The following is a 16877-nucleotide window of genomic DNA, read 5'->3' on the forward strand; positions in this document are numbered from 1 at the left end:
GAAAAGAGATTTAGGAGGCATATTAATCATCCACAAGTAGAGACTTTATTTGGATTTCATTTAAACAAACACAACTTTAAAAGTTGTGAAAAAATTAGGCAATATCTTGGATATAACAAATAAGCATATTTGTTGATAGAGAAAAATAGGTAGGGATGTAGATGAAACAGGGTTGGCTACGACATGCAAATTGTTGGGGCTGGGTGATGGGTATAAGAAGGTTTACTATTTTAATTTTTTTTTTTTAATGAAGAAAAGAGGTTTAATTGATTCACATTTTCACAGGGTGTACAGGAAGCGTGGCTGGGGAGGTCTTAGGAAACTTACAATCATGGCAGAAGGTGAAGGGAAAACAGGCACATCTTCACATGATGGAGCAGGATAGAGGGTGAAGGGGGAAGTGCTATGTACGCTTAAACAACCAAATCTTATGGGAACTCACGGTCATGAGAACAGCAAAGGGGAAGTCTGCCCCTATGGTCCAGTCATCTCCCACTGGGTGCCCCCTCCAATGTTGAGGATTACAGTTCGACATGAGATTTGGGTGGGGACACAGAGCCAAACCATATCATTCCACACCTAGCCCCTCCCAAATCTCATGTCCTTGTCACATTTCAAAGCACAGTCATGGCTTCCAAACAGAACCCCAATGTCTTAACTCATTCTAGCATTAACTCAAAAGTCCAAGTCCAAAGTCTTATCTGGGACAAGGCACGTCTCTTTGCCTATGAGCCTGTAAGACCAAAAACAAGTTAGTTACCTCCAAGATACGATGGGGGTACAGGCATTGGGCAAATGTTCCCATTCCAAAAGGGAGAAATTGGCCAAAACAAAGGGGCTACAGACCCCATGCAAGTCCAAAACCCAGAAAGGCAGTCATTAAATTTTAAAGCTCCAAAATAATTTTCTTTGACTCCATGTCTCACATCCAAGCACACTGATGCAAGGGGTAGGCTTCTAAGACCTTGGGCGTCTATGCTGCTTTGGCTCTGCAGGGTACAGCCCCCTTGGCTGCTTTCATGGGCTAGTGTTGAGTGCCTGTGGCTTTTCTAGGCACATGGTGCAAACCATCAGTGGGTCTACCATTCTGAGTTCTGGAGGATGGTGGCTTTTTTCTCACAACTCCACTAGGCAGTGCCCCAGTGGGGACTCTTTGTGGGGGCTGCAACCCCACATTTCCCCTCCACACTGCTTAGTAGATTCTCCATGAGGGCTCTGCCCCTGTAGCCGACTTCTGCCTGGATATCCAGACATTTCTCTACATTCTCTGGTAGCTGTTCGGAGGCTCCCAAAATTTTGTGTTTTTAATTTTTTTCTATAATAGCTTTAAACAAGTGGGCCACTACAATGGCTGTAATCAAAAAGATAGTAACAAGTGTTGGTGAGGATGTGGGAAAAATTGGAATCTTTATACCTTGCTGGTGGGAATGTAAAACGGTATAGTTGCTTTGGAAAACAGTCTGGCATTTCCTCAAAAGATTAAGCATAGGGTTATATGACCCAGCAATTCCACTCATAGGTATATACCTAAGAGAAATGGAAATGTATACTCACACAAAAACTTGTGAAGGAATGTTCATGGCAACTTTTGAAAATAATAGCCAAAAGTGGAAATAATCCAAATGCCCATCCACTGATGAATGGATACATAAAATGTGGTATGTCCATGCAGTAGAATACTATTTGGCAATAAAAAGGAGCGAAGTACTGATACATGTTTCAACATGAATGAACCTTGAAAGCATTATGTTAAATGAAAGAAGGCAGTTAGAAAGACTGTATATTGTGTGATTGCATTTATGAGCAATGTCCAGAATAGGCAAATTTATAGAGACAGAAAGTAGATTAGTAGTTGCCAGGGGATGGGGGAGGTTTGTGGGGAAATGGGGAATCACCACCTATTGGTCAGGGGTTGCTTTTTGGGGTGATGAAAATATTCTAAAATTGATTGTAGTGATGATTGTACAATTTTATGAATACATAAAAATCACTGAATTGTAGGCCAGGCATGGTTGCTCACGCCTGTAATCCCAGCACTTTGGGAGGCTAAGGTGGGTGGATCACTTGAGCCTGGAGTTCAACCCCAGCTTGGCCAACATGGAGAAACCCTGTCTCTAGTGAAAATACAAAAATTAGCTGAGTGTGCTGGTGTGCATCTGTAGTCCCAGCTACTAGAGAGGCTGAGGCACAAGAATTGCTTGAACCTGGGAGCTGGAGGTTGCAGAGAGCTGAGATTGCACCACTGTACTCCTTCCTGGGCAACAGAGCAAGACTGTCTCAAAATAAATAAGTAAATAAATAAACAAATTGTATACTTTAAATGATAAATTGTAAAGCTGGGTGCAGTGGCAAGCATCCTTAGTTCCTGCTACTTGGGAGGCCGAGACAGGAGGATCTCTTGAGCCCAGGAGTTTGAGTCCAATATTAATCACAACTAATCACAGTCGTTGGGAGGAAAGTTTGGACTAGGTTACTCCTGAAGCTAGGTGATTCTAATGTGCAGCCAGGGTTGAGACCCACTCTTTTTTTTTTTTTTAATTTTAAAATATTTTACTTTAAGTTCCGGGATACATGTGCAGAATGTCCAGGTTTGTTACATAGATATACATGTGCCATGGTGGTTTGCCACACTTATCAACCTGTCATCTAGGTTTTAAGGCCTGCATGCGTTAGGTATTTGTCCTAATGCTCTCTCTCTCCTTGCCCCCCACCCCCTGACAGGCTCCTATGTGTGTTGTTCCCCTCCCTGTGTCCCTGTGTTCTCTGTTCAACTCACACTTATGAGTGAGAACATGCAGTGTTTGGTTTTGTGTTCCTGTGTTAGTTTGCTGAGAATGATGGCTTCCGGCTTCATCCAGCTCCCTGCAAAGGACATGAACTCATTCTTTTTGATGGCTGCATAGTATTCCATGGTGTATATGTGCCACATTTTCTTTAACCAGTCTATCATTGATGGGCATTTGGGTTGGTTCCAAGTCTTTGCTATTGTAAATAGTGCTGCAGTAAACATACATGTGCATGTGTCTTTATAGTAGAATGATTTATAATCCTTTGGTTATATACTCAGTAATGGGATTGCTGGGTCAATGGTATTTCTGTTTCTAGATCCCTGAGGAATTGCTACACTGTCTTCCACAGTGGTTGAATTAATTTACACTCCCACCAACAGTGTAAAAGCATTCCTGTTTCTCCACAGCCTTGCCAACATCTATTGTTTCCTGACTTTTTAATAATCGCCATTCTGATTGGCATGAGATGGTATCTCATTGTGGTTTTGATTTGCATTTCTCTAATAATCAGTGATATTGAGCTTTTTTTCATATGTTTGTTGGCTGCATAAATGTCTTCTTTTGAGAAGGGAGACCCACTCTTTTAGAGAGTTAACTTTTTAGGATTATTAGAGGAGAGAGGCAAGATATGGCAACCTGGAGGGAAAGCTCCAGGGATGGCATCATAGTTGACGTGGAAGAGACAAAAATCTATAGGAAGGAACCTCTGGGTAAATGTAATCTGTTGCTGTAGTATTTATTGGATTAGAACTACATATGCGAAATCCTTTCTCTTCTCCAGTAAGTCTGTTAGTTCAGGATTGAAACTTTTAGGTGTTATACCTGTAGGTGTTAGGGTTACATGTGCTGCCAAATTCTCTGACTACTAAGTTACTCAAAGTGAACACAAATGTTATCAGTGAGAGTTTTTGGTACTAATTTATAATCCAAGAACAGTCTACAAATTAATGGGCTGGATGTGGTGGTTCACGCCTGTAATCCCAGCACTTTTGGAAGCTGAGGCAGGAGGATCGCTTGGCCAGGAGTTTGAGACCAGCCTGGGCAACAGAGCAAGACCCTGTCTGAAAATAAAATAAAATAGACTAGACTAGACCAGACTAGACCCGACCTGACCCGACCCGACCCCACCCCACCGCTACACTACGAGTTCCCCTAAGTTTCTTTTTTACAGAGAGTGTTCTAGATATTAGTGCAACCTTTTCTTTAAAAAACTACCCTTGCATTGTTACATTGCCCCAGGTGAGTAGAAATAAAGATGGCTATATTATTCCCATTTCTCTTCAAAAGCATTTACTGATCAGATAACAGCCTCCTATATTATTAGACTGGGCAGCAGAGAGGGAACCTGCAGATGTGCTGAACATGGCGTTTGGCTTTTGAAGGGAAGCCATGGAGAACTGGCCTTGAATTCTGGTTTGATTGCCCCTGGGCAAATCATTGATCACCTTGAACCTTTAGTTTCCTTAGCTCATGAATGACGTTTATACTAGGTTACTCCTGAAACTTCTACAATATTGTAGTTCACTGTATTCATCTACGGAGGCTGTAAGTGTAGGATGGTGGTTAAGAGTTGTGCTGTACAACCCGGGAGGCTGAGGCAGGAGAATCACATGAACCTGGGAGGCGGAGGTTACAGTGAGCCGAGATCATGCCACTGCAATCCAGTCTGGACGACAGAGTGAGACTCTGTCTCAGAAAAAAAAAAAAAAAAGCGGGGGCTTGTGCCGCAGAACTAGATGACCTGCCTCTGCCACTTCCTGACTCTGTGACTTTGGGCAACCTGGCTAACCTCTTTGTACCTTAGTTCTCTCATCCATAAAATGGGGATGAATGATAGCATGTACCTCATGGGTTTCTTTACTATGACATGTTTGGAGCAGTCTAGTCTATGGTAGTAGTATCGTTTTATTCTAGACAAGGCTCTCAAATTCAGGCATGATTAGAACTTGAATCTGTTACTACAAAGTACAGTGTTATGGCTCTTATTCCAGGTGATGTCTATGGAAAGATATAAAACAACTATGTAAAAGTGTCTGGGCAGTATATAGGAAGTTTTGAATTAAAAATGCTCTCTAGTATTTGATGAAGCATATTAGATGTCCTAATCCTAATTTTCCCCTTACTTATATCTCCCTATTCTATATCCTTACATAGGTCAGTTCTCCTCGGGTCTCGGGGACTTGACATATCGCACATCTCCCAGCGATTGGAGAGTCTGAGTGCAGCCACCACCTTTGAGCCTCTTGAGCCTGTGAAGGACACTGACATTCAGGTAAGGGCTGCCAAGTGCAGGTGGAACCCAGAGCATATAACCCAGGCTGAAGACCCTGGCCCTTTATTAGCCAGCAGATTGAGGAATTTCAGTTTTCTTTGTTAACTTTCTTCTTCCTCAGATATTAAGAGAACAGTAGATTCAGCTTTGGAGGTATAGTGGAAAACATTGGGTTATTTTCAGAGCTCTCTGTGTGGCTGAATTTAAGAAAGCAATTCCAACCTGCACTTTTTAGATTATTATAATTAGGAGAACAGATTTCTCTTCCTTCCTTGGGCTTAATCCAAGGCTCAGAGACATTAGTTGCAAGTTTCTTTCGCTTTCTTTGCTAGATCTCAAATAATTTTACTATTCGTCTTCCACATTTCTTTTTTACATCTTGCTTGTATTGGTTGGCAAAGAGCTGGGGAAAACTTAGAGTACTATTTACTGAAACCTACTCAATGATTTCCAAGAAGTGTTTGGCTGCATTAGTGGCACCAGGAAATAGTCTAATAGAGCACTCCAGTCTCATTTAACCAAACATGCCACAAGCAATTGATAGCTGTTTTAATCTAATCAGAAACTGACATAAAATTGTTAAGGAAAAAACTCACGGTCTGTTTAGTTTTTGAGGAATTGGAACACTGCATTTGCGTTAGAGTGAAGGGACAGTGGGGCACCATTTTATTTTTTTATCATTGATTTACCTGAAAATGAGAGGATTTACCTGAAAATTCTAGTAGAAATGGGCAATATTATTTGGGCTCAATTTGAATTATTACTCTCTATCCTAGTAACCTTCCTAAGAACCATTTTAGTCCATCTAATGGCCACATTTCTCCTGCATTTATTTGAATTCAGAAACCTAAAACTACTTTGAGTTGAGAGTTGAAGAACTATAGATATTTTTCCTATTGCTGCTATGTTCCCAAAGTATGAGAATCCAGTTTTTCCAGTTTTATATGCTAAATCATTTTTGCATGTCAACTCATAGTTGCCTTCTCATTTCCATGTAATCTTGAAATGGCATGTATACTTTTTAAACTTTTTTTTTAAGTTTTAGCCCCCCTCCCCCGTACAACTGCTTGAGGCTCTCTGTTAACAAATACATGTAACAGGGATGAATAATCACCATGTATTTTGGGAGCATCCCTAATAATGTGGAAAGAAATGGCACCTGCTGAAAGGGTTTTTGTTCGTTTTTAATGTTGAAAATACCAGAGAAATTGTTTGTTTGAAAAACAAAGTGTTTTTTACATTTTCTTTGATATTCTTGGAGTAGGTATTTGGAATACTCAACAGCATTTTGTGATGCACTTCATGCATTTCCAGTGATGTGAAACTCCATTTTTTTTACCTTAAGGTATTGACAGGTTTGTAAATGTATTGAGTCATAATGATCATTTCATCTAACCTTCTACTTAATGGAAGAATACTCTCCTTCAACACTGCCATTAGATGGTTTTCTAACAATATATGCTTAGTTACATCAAAGAGAATTTCTTAATTTGGAATGAGCGCATCAGAGCTTTGGTCCTGTACCACTGGGAAGTCTCTGAACTTTGAGGTTAAGGATGCTTCCATTTCAAAAGTTCACCTCTTGGCCAGGCACAGTAGCTCATGCCTCTAATCCCAGCATGGTAGGAGGCTGACGTGGGAGGATTGCTTGAGCCTAGGAGTTCAAGACCAGCCTGGACGACATAGTGATACCCCCTGTTTTTGGCCATCCTTGCATTGCTATAAAGACATACCTGAGACTGGGTAATATATAAAGAAAGAGGTTCAATTGGCTCACGGTTCTGCAGGCTGTACAAGAAGCATAAAACCAGCATCTGCTTCTGGGGAGGCCTCAGGGAGCTTTTACTCATGGCAAAAGGCAAAGTGGGAGCTTGCACGTCACATGGTGAAAGCAGGAGCTAGAAAGAGTTGGGGGCAGGGGCGGGTGCCACTTTCAAACACCAGATCTCATAAGAACTCACTGTCATGAGGACAGCACCAAGAGGATGGTATTAAACCATTCATGAGAAATCTGCTCTCATGATCCAGTCACCTCCCACCAGGCCCCACCCCCAACACTGGGGATTACAGTTCAACATGAGATTTGGCAGAGACATGTATTCAAACTACGTTACTCTGTCTCTACAAAGATAAAAAATTATCGGGGCATGGTGGCGCACTCCTGTAGTCCCAGCTACAGGGGGAGGCTGAGGCAGGAACATCACTTGAGTCCAGGAGGTTGAGGTTGAGGCTGCAGTGAGTCCCTCCTGTGTGCACCACTGTACTCAAGTCTGTGAGTACTCAAGTCTGAGACCCTGTCTCAAAAAAAACCAAAAAAAAAACCAGAAACAACTCACCTCTTCGTTGTGCTGTTCCAGAATAGCTTCAAAAATGCAAAATGGTCAGTCCAAGATAACTTTTGATTAATTAGGAATTGATCATCTAGACCTGAAGTAAAAGTTTAAGGCTTACTAGTTTTGAAATAAATTCTCTGTTCACTTCATCTTCTTGCCAGCAAAGGCTTAAAGGAGAAAATTTAGCTTTGGCCTGATCTGGGGGAACTCCGTTTTATCAGTAGGGATTGGAGGTTTTAAGTTGTATTGTGTGGCTCAGTTGACCTGTGCTTAAACTTCCTATACACGTATCCTTCCCTGACTTCTTGTTTAGTAACCAAGCATAAGAGCCAAGCCAGCTTGCATTCCTGGCATGGAGTGATCCTCCTCTTAATTCTTCTCATAATGTGTTGGTTATCCAAGAAGAGTAAACTTGGACATTTTCAGTGATTTGTCTTTAGAAAAGCCAGATATACTATTTGATGGACTTTTTTTTTCATTTAATTGCTTAAATGAGATATAATTCACATACCATAAATGTGGTGGACTTTTGTAATTGAACTTTTGTTTTTCAATCAATGCATTTTTTTTTTGAGGTGAGAATGCACCCTAATTCCATGTGCTGTCAGTCAGAGGGAAATTATTATGTCAGTTTATAAGCCACTTAAAGTACTGTTATAAAAAGGAAATGCTGATGCATTCTTTGACAAATACCGTCCAGGACTTTGTACTATCCATCGTTTGCATTACTTATAAGCTTAAAGGCATTTTGCCACTTATGCATTGTCTTTTTCTATTTGGTAAACATTGATTATATTTCCTTCTGCTTCTAATGGATCTTGAAATTAATATGGGTTTTTGTTGTTACCATTTTGTTGTTTGTCATAATCAATAATGTTTGCGTGCATTGTGAATGCATTTTAAAAAAATTGCTGTGACCACCAAAGGTAGTATATTAAAGAAACGCCACTTAAATATATGTAGGGATGATACTAGTAGAATTTTTTTAATGTTTATTGATTTTATTTTTTGGAAATGGTCATAAAGAAGGCCTACATTTGTGTAATAGAGGTGAAGAGTGATAACAGGACATGCTACTAAAACAGCTGTACTGGATCTGTTCTAAATGACTTTGTGGTGCTTGGGAGTATGCGTCCTCTCACAGAGATCCACTTGCTCATTTCTGTCGTTGGAGAAAAAAATATTGACGGCATATTGCACATCTTTACTGTGGTCTGAACAGACCTAATGTGTCATGGATACGTGTATTATATAATAATAAAGTGCAAATTTACGTAGTCCAGTTATATTCTGGGTTTTTTCACTAGATTGCATGTATATTTCAAGAAGTCTGTGCAGAAATAGCCTGAATTGGCCATGAAAATGGGAGCTGCAGTTTCCCAGCATTAGGCTATAATATTTTTAAATGGCATTAGACTTTCAAAATAACTAAGAGTGGAATTGGAATGTTTCTAACACAAATAAATGATAAACACTTGAGGCGAAGGGTATCCTGATTGCCGATTTGATCATTACACATTGTATGCTTGTATCAAAGTATCACATGTACAACATGAATAAATATGATGTATCCCTAATAATTAAAAATATTTTTAATGGCATTAGACCATTGCAGAGCAATAATAAATAATTGCCAAACTTACTATATTAAATTCCTAGGGATGCTGTAACAAAGTACTGCAAACTTGGTGGCCTAAAACAACAGAAGTTTATTCTGTCACAGTTCTGGAATCCTGAACTTTGAAATCAAGGTATTGGCAGCACCACACACTCTCCATAGGCTCTAGGGGAGACTCCTTCCTCTTCTGGCTTCTGATTGGCTCCTGACATTCCTTGGCTTATGGCAGCGTAACTTCAGTCTCTTCCTCCATCTTCACAGGCTTCTTCCTTGTGTGTGTCAGGTCTACCTTTCATGGCAGTGTAACTTCAGTCTCTTCCTCCATCTTCACAGGGTTCTTCCTTGTGTGTGTCAGGTCTACCTTTCATGTCGTATAAGGACACCAGTCATTGGATTTAGGACCCACCCTAAATCCAGGATAATCTCTTCTTGAGATCCTTAATTACATTTGCAAAGGCCCTATTTCCAAGTAAGGTCATATTTACAAGGACCAGAGGTTGGGACTTGGACATATCTTTTTTGTGGGACACACACTTCAACCCACTGTACTTATAGTGCCAGAAATTTTAAAACTGTTACTGTAAAGAATGAAACATCTTCAAATCTAACTCCATTTCATATCCATGGGCAGTATTGGGATAAGATATCCATTGCTAGTTGTTCAGTACTGCAGGTCCCAACTAAGTTTCTCATGTCATCCTCCTCATTCTCCTCTGAGCCTTTGGGAAATGAGGGTGACTACTTATATCTGATTTCAGAATTTAATAGTAGTTACTCTTTCTAAACATGTTAACAGTCTGTAATGTGTTTGAGAGATTTATCTAGAGACATTTTTCAACTAGAAACTCTCTGCTTCTTAAATTATTAAATATGTAGTTTTTAAGGTAAGTATAGATAGGATTAAATTTTGGCATTTTTCCAAGGTAGAAGGAACTGCTTGTGTGTGTGTGTGGGTGTGTGGGTGTGTGTGTGTGTATGTAAATGCCCAACGCATTCTTTTTTCTTTTATAACATATCTTTGCTCACTGCCTTCACTTGTCCTGGAACATCCAAGCCCTAATTTCAGTCTAAGACCCTAAGGCTTTCCTTAGATATCACCTCTTCCACAGTCTTAATAGACCTGTTTTCCCCACAGCCTCCAAATATAGTATATTGGCTTCCCTGCTTAGGAAAAGACAAAACTTTCTGAATGTTCCCTTACAAAGTAAATAGAAATCTAGATTATGTTGTTGGAATTGACTTAGCTGCCAATTCTAATCATAGTTAAGTGAAAATTCAGCCCCTTCTACCCAAAAGAAAAAAAAAAGACTCTGTTCTGAAGGTCTTCATAATCTGCCTAAATCTCCAGATGGAAATCTGTCCTATGTAAGTAAAGAGGAAAAGAAGTGATAAACAGGATAAAATAACCATAAAAAAATTAGAGTTAGGGAAACTGAACTATCATATGTAAGACTAAAGGTGTGATAATAATTGACTGTTAAAAACTTGTTTTGCTTGCCACACTGTATCTATAACATATTCATTATTTTCTTCCTTTTCCTGTCCTTGGAAATGTAGAATATGCTCAAACCACTTTTAGTTTGTCTTTTAAATAGAAAGAAGAAACTAAATGATTTTGGTAAGTTTAAAAATGAATCAATGGCCGATGCGGTGGCCCACACCTGTAATCCCAGCACTTTGGGAGGCTGAGGCGGGCAGATCACTTGAGGTTAGAAGTTCAAGATCAGCCTGGTCAACATGGTGAAACCCGTCTCTACTAAAAATACAAAAATTAGCTGGACATGTTGGTGCACGCCTGTAATCCCAGCTACTCAGGAGGTTAAGATAGGAGAATCACTTGAACCCGAGAGGTGGAGGTTGTGGTGAGCTGAGATGGCACCACAGCACTCCAGCCTGGCTGACAGAGAGAGACTCTGTCTCAAAAAATAAATAAAATTTAAAAATGAATCAATAGTCTTGTAACCCCTTATCACCTGAATTATTTTTATAGTCTATCTTTTAGTTTTCTATCTTCTGCTCCTTAAATGCAGCTATATATAACAGCAAAGAGGAAAAGTAGTTGCTCACTAATTGGATGTTTGTAGTACTGGCAAGTTGTTGGTTGGGAACAGGTTGCGGAAATCCTGTGGCAGTTTGTTGGAAAGAGGGTCAGATTTGCCTAGAATGATTAATATGCGAATAGCTCTTCAGGAATTACTGGCAAAATATTAATATTGAAGAAAAAGTGCAGTAAAATTTCCTTAGCTTGAATCAGTCAAGGGAAAGTACAGTCTGAATGGGTAAACAGTATCTTAATTCTAAGGCTGAAAGAAATGCAGTTGTCATTTTCATCTGTTTCTGAAACTGAAACTGCTAAGCATGTTTACCAAGGAAAAGTATTATTACCAGAGCTGCTTTAGCAAATCTAAGGAAGAGATGAAGTTCTTAAGAGTTGCATCTGTTTGCCTACTGATAATTTGTGTAACGATTCTGAGAAATGGTTTAAGTAGGCAGAACATCCCTATCTTCCATCTTGTTTCTGTTCTTAATATGCCTGAGTAGGCTCTTCTGCACAAAATGGTGATCTAGCCCAAATTGGATGATTTTGAACTAATGGACTGTGGACCCTGAAGGAATAAGACTTTGCTCTCTAAATATTTTCACATAATATAAAAATATAAGAGACTATTCCGTGGAATCTAATGGTGTGAAGGCTTTTAGTTAAGCATTTGCATTTATTGATCTCCTTTGTTATATTCCTCTTGTCCCTAAGAGAATGAACAGGATGTTCATGATACCCTTTCTTTTGAGTTTTTAGAGGGATTTAATGGATATTTGAATCTTGCTGTTTCTCAGCTTATGACAGCTGCCCATCCTGGACTTAAAACAACCTATAGTTAATGCTCCTGGGCTCAGTAGGAGTGATGAATCTGATTATCACCAGATCCAAAGTCTGTTAGTTGAAGAGAAATCCTTTCCTGGAACACCGGGTACATTTTAGGCCAAGATTTGGGTGTAGTGACTGAATTGCATGTAGAAAAGACATTACATCTTACTGTGCCCTGTTCTGGTTGAGGGACAATAAGTGGTGCCAAGCTTTGTCCCCTATATGAACACAGTGGTGTCTACATCACACCTACTTAATAAACATATTTGCTGTTCCTTGTCATTAAACCCTGACCCAGTATAAATCTTAGAGCTGGTAAAAACCAGTAAACCTGTACAAAAAAAAATAATGTCTTCACAGAGGCAGGCTAATGTGCCATCCTGTTTCATGTTTGTAATTAGGTAGCCTAATGCTGATCACAGTGGTAAGAAATTGAAATGATTTAATTTTTCTGCCTGTCCATGATAAGGGAAAAGGTAGGCATTGTGGTCTGGTGGCAAAGTATGCAATTACATTAAAGTATTCTGTGAATGGAATTAAAAATGGTAACTTTGGAATAAAAATGGGTCGGGGAAAATGTGAAAAACTGCTTTTATGTGAGCCAGGGATATAAGATTTCAGCCTTTTTATTTATCCATTCACACTTACTCCTGAATGCAAGGCTTTCAGAAGAAGCAAGTAAATGGATGCTGAATGCATTCTGAACGAGCTGGAAATGACAGGCTTTTTTGTCTTCTAGGAGGTTTCTTATATCCTGTAGTGAGCAAGAGAATATCAATTACCAACTTAAAGAAGAAAGAAGTTGGAATGGTTCTCTAAGAGTATTTTGGAACAAGCCCCGTGGCTGAAACATTTAACATTTTAATAGAAGACTTCAGATATTGGCCAGGCTCTGGTGCCTTTGAACTGGAGTTGAGTCATCCCCTCCCTCCTTCACCAGCTATCTCTTAACCTGCCGATACCACTGATGCCCCAGCACTCTGGAGATGAGAAACATAGATTGACATCTTCAGTCTGGCATCTATAAATTGCTCGGTTGCAGGAACCAGAAATGGGCATGTCTTTTTATCTGCTGAACTATTTGATACTGGAGTGGTTGTGATTTAAATGGTGGTTAAAGCCTTGTCAAATATTGAATTGTTTTACTGTAGACCAGTCTGTTGTTCTCAGATGGCAGCCTTTTACCCATGTGCCACTTTGATCTGCTTGCCACAGCACCTTGTGATCTCTTATTTCTGTTTTTGGAATGTTCGATCCAAAGCTGTGCAGGCCTGCAGCCTGATGTGGCAGTTGGCAAACTGAGGCTTCTCAGTTACAAAACTTTGGGGCCCAGGTTGGTAGTGTCTCACTAAAAATCCATGATCTGCGATGGAACCGAGAGAGGGGATTACATAGAGGGGAGACCCTTGGCTTTACTTCTTTTCATTTGTTTGTTTGGTAGGGACCAGGAAAAGAAGCTGGGAGGTAAGATGGGTAACATCCCCTACTGACAAGACCTAGACTTAGAATTTTCTTGTGCTGCAGTGCTCTAAGAACCAGTGTGTATCGCTTTCTTTTAAAGCATCTTTCCATTTCACAGATGCTCAGCTTCCATCTTGCACTTCAGATATGGAGAGGCTGAATGTGTTCCCCAAGCCCAGGTTGCTGACAGCCATGCTGGGGCTAAGGCCCTTGATTCTGACAGCTGCTGGTCTGCAGCGATCACAAGATCAGCAGTGGTGCACGCACCACTTTAATTATCCTGGAGGACAGAAGGGCCAGTCCTTGCCTCTCACTGTGGAGTGGCTGTGAGGCTGAAATGCCATCAGCAAAATCCTGCCTGTGCTTTCCAGAAAGCTGCAGCACTTGAAGCACTGCAGCAGAATCTGCTGAGCAGGGCTGGGCGTGACACAGCTGCCAAGAAATTATTCAGAAAGAACCCTTGTCTTATAAGACATATTTGCAATGAAGACTAGACTATTTGTTTAATTTATAAAACAAAAGGGAGGGAGGGTTAGGTCAGCAGAATGTAAGTGGGAGTATGGATTTACTTCCTGATTTTTAAAAATTACTGACTAATTTGGTTTATTTCTTTGAATGGGATGAACAAAAGGATATGGGGGAGAGTTTCCTCCACTCCTCCCTTTTCTTTTAAAAAAATAGTCTATTTAAAAATGCTGTTGCTATCTTAGGGACAGGTAGAAACCGCCATGGAAGGTTATATGATATGCTTGATTTGCTCAAGGTACCAAAATACACTAGTGTGATATTCCCTGGGAGTTTTCTCTCTTCTTCTAGTAGGTTCTCTCACAGTGCACATCAATCTTTCTCAACAGGAGGACCCGTCTCTAAATGAGCAGGGCCTGGCGGACCCTTGAAAGTTTATGGGCATTTACAGGATCATTTAATTCTGTAATGAGGTCCTAAACTGCCCCAGATGTCTTAGCATTGAATGAATATAGTGGTGGGTGTTGTTCATTCAAAAGGTGCTTTTACTGAATCAGTGCTTCTCAAACCAGTTTTTTTCTTCACTTTGTCTCAGACTGAGAGATACTTTTATAAAATATAACAAAAATGAATTACTAGGAAAAAAAGACATGCAAAATACAAGCCCTTTTTAAAATGGGATTTGTTAGCTATAAAATTACTCAGTTTGCTGTAAAAATCTCTAAATCCTTATTGTCAGTCTTTGCACTTACCTGCTGCAGACTGGGAGCAAACCATTTGTGGACCGGTGCTCCTTTGACCATATTTTGAGCACCACAAGTTTAAATAGTTGTGTTTTTTTCTCCTTCCTTCTTCCTTCCCTGTTTCTCACCGTTGCAGTGAAACATAGTACCAGAGACACATTACGTTCTTGTCTTTTGGCCGGGCGCAGTGGCTCACGCCTGTAATCCCAACACTTTGGGAGGCTGAGGTGGGTGGATCACCTGAGGTCGGGAGTTTGAGACCAGTCTGACCAACATGGAGAAACCCCATCTCTACTAAAAATACAAAATTAGCTGGGCATGGTGGCGCATGCCTGTAATCCTAGCTTCTCGGGAGGCTGAGGCAGGAGAATTGCTTGAACCCGGGAGGTGGAGGTTGTGGTGAACCAAGATCACGCCATTGCACTCCAGCCTGGGTGACAAAAGCAAAACTCTGTCTCAAAAAAAAAAAATTTTTTTTTTGGCCAGGTGTGGTGGCTCACGCCTGTAATCCCAGCACTTTGGAGGCCAAGGCGGGCGGATCACAAGGTCAGGAGATCGAGACCATCCTGGCTAACACGGTGAAACCCTGTGTCTACTAAAAAATACAAAAAATTAGCCTGGTGTGGTGGCGGGTGCCTGTAGTCCCAGCTACTCGGGAGGCTGAGGCAGGAGAATGGTGTGAACCCAGGAGGTAGAGCTTGCAGTGAGCCGAGATTGCCCCACTGCACTCCAGTCTGGGGGACAGAGCAAGACTCTGTCTCAAAAAAAAAAAAAAAAAAAAAAATTGACTTTTGTCTTACCCCAGCTAACATCAGGGAAGCAAAGCCAAGGTTTATTGAGCATTTATTATGTTCAGACGTGTGCTAAGCACTTCCTAGGCTTGCTCATTTAATCTTCCCAGCAACCCTCTGAGGTGGATACTTACTGTTAACCCCATGTCACAGATGAGGAAGCTAAGGCTTACAGAGGCTAGATATGCCAGACCAGAGCTCCAGTCTGTTGATTTGAGTCCAATATTGTGCTCTTAGCTGCCTAGGATTTAAATTGCATTTGCAGACTAAGACTGTTTTAGTGAAGGAGGGAAGTTTTTCAGGATGTATTAGAAGGAGGAAAGTTAGTGAAAGTATAAAATAGAAGTATAATTGATCATTCATTTAGAGCAAAATAAAGAGTAGAAAGCCCACAGTGCCGGAGAAAAGTATCTTTTGAATGGATGTGGTAGGCATAGCTCTTATTTACACAAGCTTAGTAGTAAAATAACGTTGATTGAGGGAGAAGCTGGAGCGTACTTTCTCAACCCTGATGTGAACTCTTGCGGAGCGTTGGGAGGTGGTGGTTGAGGGGCATTCAGTTTTACAGAAAGACCAAACCTGCTTCATCCGTTTATCTCCAGGTGCTTGCTTTTTTTTGCCATAGTTTTCTGCTTGCTGAGCTGTCAGTTTAATTTACTGTCTAAAGCTCAGCCTATTATTTTTCAAGTTTACTGCCCTACAGGTACACTGTAAAGGATTTCTGTGAAATCCTGGAGCAGCTTTTAGTTTCAAAATGCCAAAGCTTTGTGCTTGTGAAAATAGGTTGTGTTCAGCTTTTTGCTTGATCATCTTTGTTTTGTTTTGCTTCTGAAGCTGAACTTGAGTTAGAAGCATGATGCTAGAAGCAATTTAAAGGGCACATCAAATTTTTACTGTAATACTGAACTATTGATTGTTGACTTATTTGTAGGTTTAATGCAAACCCATTTCCTTACTTAGCGTCTGACTGGCCATTAAGCCCTGGCAGTGTGCCGGAATGTTGAAATCTTGTATTGTATAATATGATTTGTCTGTCTAAGGGTATTATGTGTATTTGGTTTTAAAGACACAAAGCCCTCAACTTTGTGTGTATATTCCAGAATACAAGACAGATTTCTCTACAGCAAAATTATTCACGTCTAAGAGTATAAAAGTGAGGAATTGACATTCAGCTGAACATTAACACCTGATGTCTTGCAAACTGGTACTCTTTGGGCTATCTGGCTTTTATAAACAAACGCAAACTAACATAACAGAATCAGGAAGAGAAGACTAAGCAGGGAAGGGAGAAGGGGTGTCAGTGAGTATGCAAGAGTAGGTGACAATTAGGTTTGCCTGGTTCCACTCTGCTGGCATGGAGTTGAAATTAGAATCTAGCTGAAGGGCTGGTGCAGTGTCCTGTTTATGGAGAGAGCTGGCCAGGGGCTTAGGAGTGGTTGGAGAAGTCATCATTGGTCACAAAAAACTTTCACCATCTTCTTTCACAGACTGGGCATCTTTTGACTGGAATAAAGGGTGTGTTTTCACCCCTTGAGTTAA

General features: G+C 40.5%; 1 protein-coding gene across 2 annotated transcripts in view; it reads left to right on the top strand.

Annotated features, from left to right (window-relative positions):
* Positions 1–16877, top strand: part of NUP93 (nucleoporin 93) — a 113258-nt gene that overhangs the window by 21581 nt on the left and 74800 nt on the right. For both annotated transcript variants that reach the window (XM_003823764.6, XM_063597594.1), the window contains one exon: positions 4944–5061. In XM_003823764.6, the coding sequence (XP_003823812.1) occupies positions 4944–5061 (118 nt within the window). The remainder of the gene's footprint in view (positions 1–4943; positions 5062–16877) is intronic.

Source organism: Pan paniscus, chromosome 18 (assembly GCF_029289425.2).
Source record: "Pan paniscus chromosome 18, NHGRI_mPanPan1-v2.0_pri, whole genome shotgun sequence".
NCBI classification, from domain to species: Eukaryota; Metazoa; Chordata; class Mammalia; order Primates; family Hominidae; genus Pan; species Pan paniscus.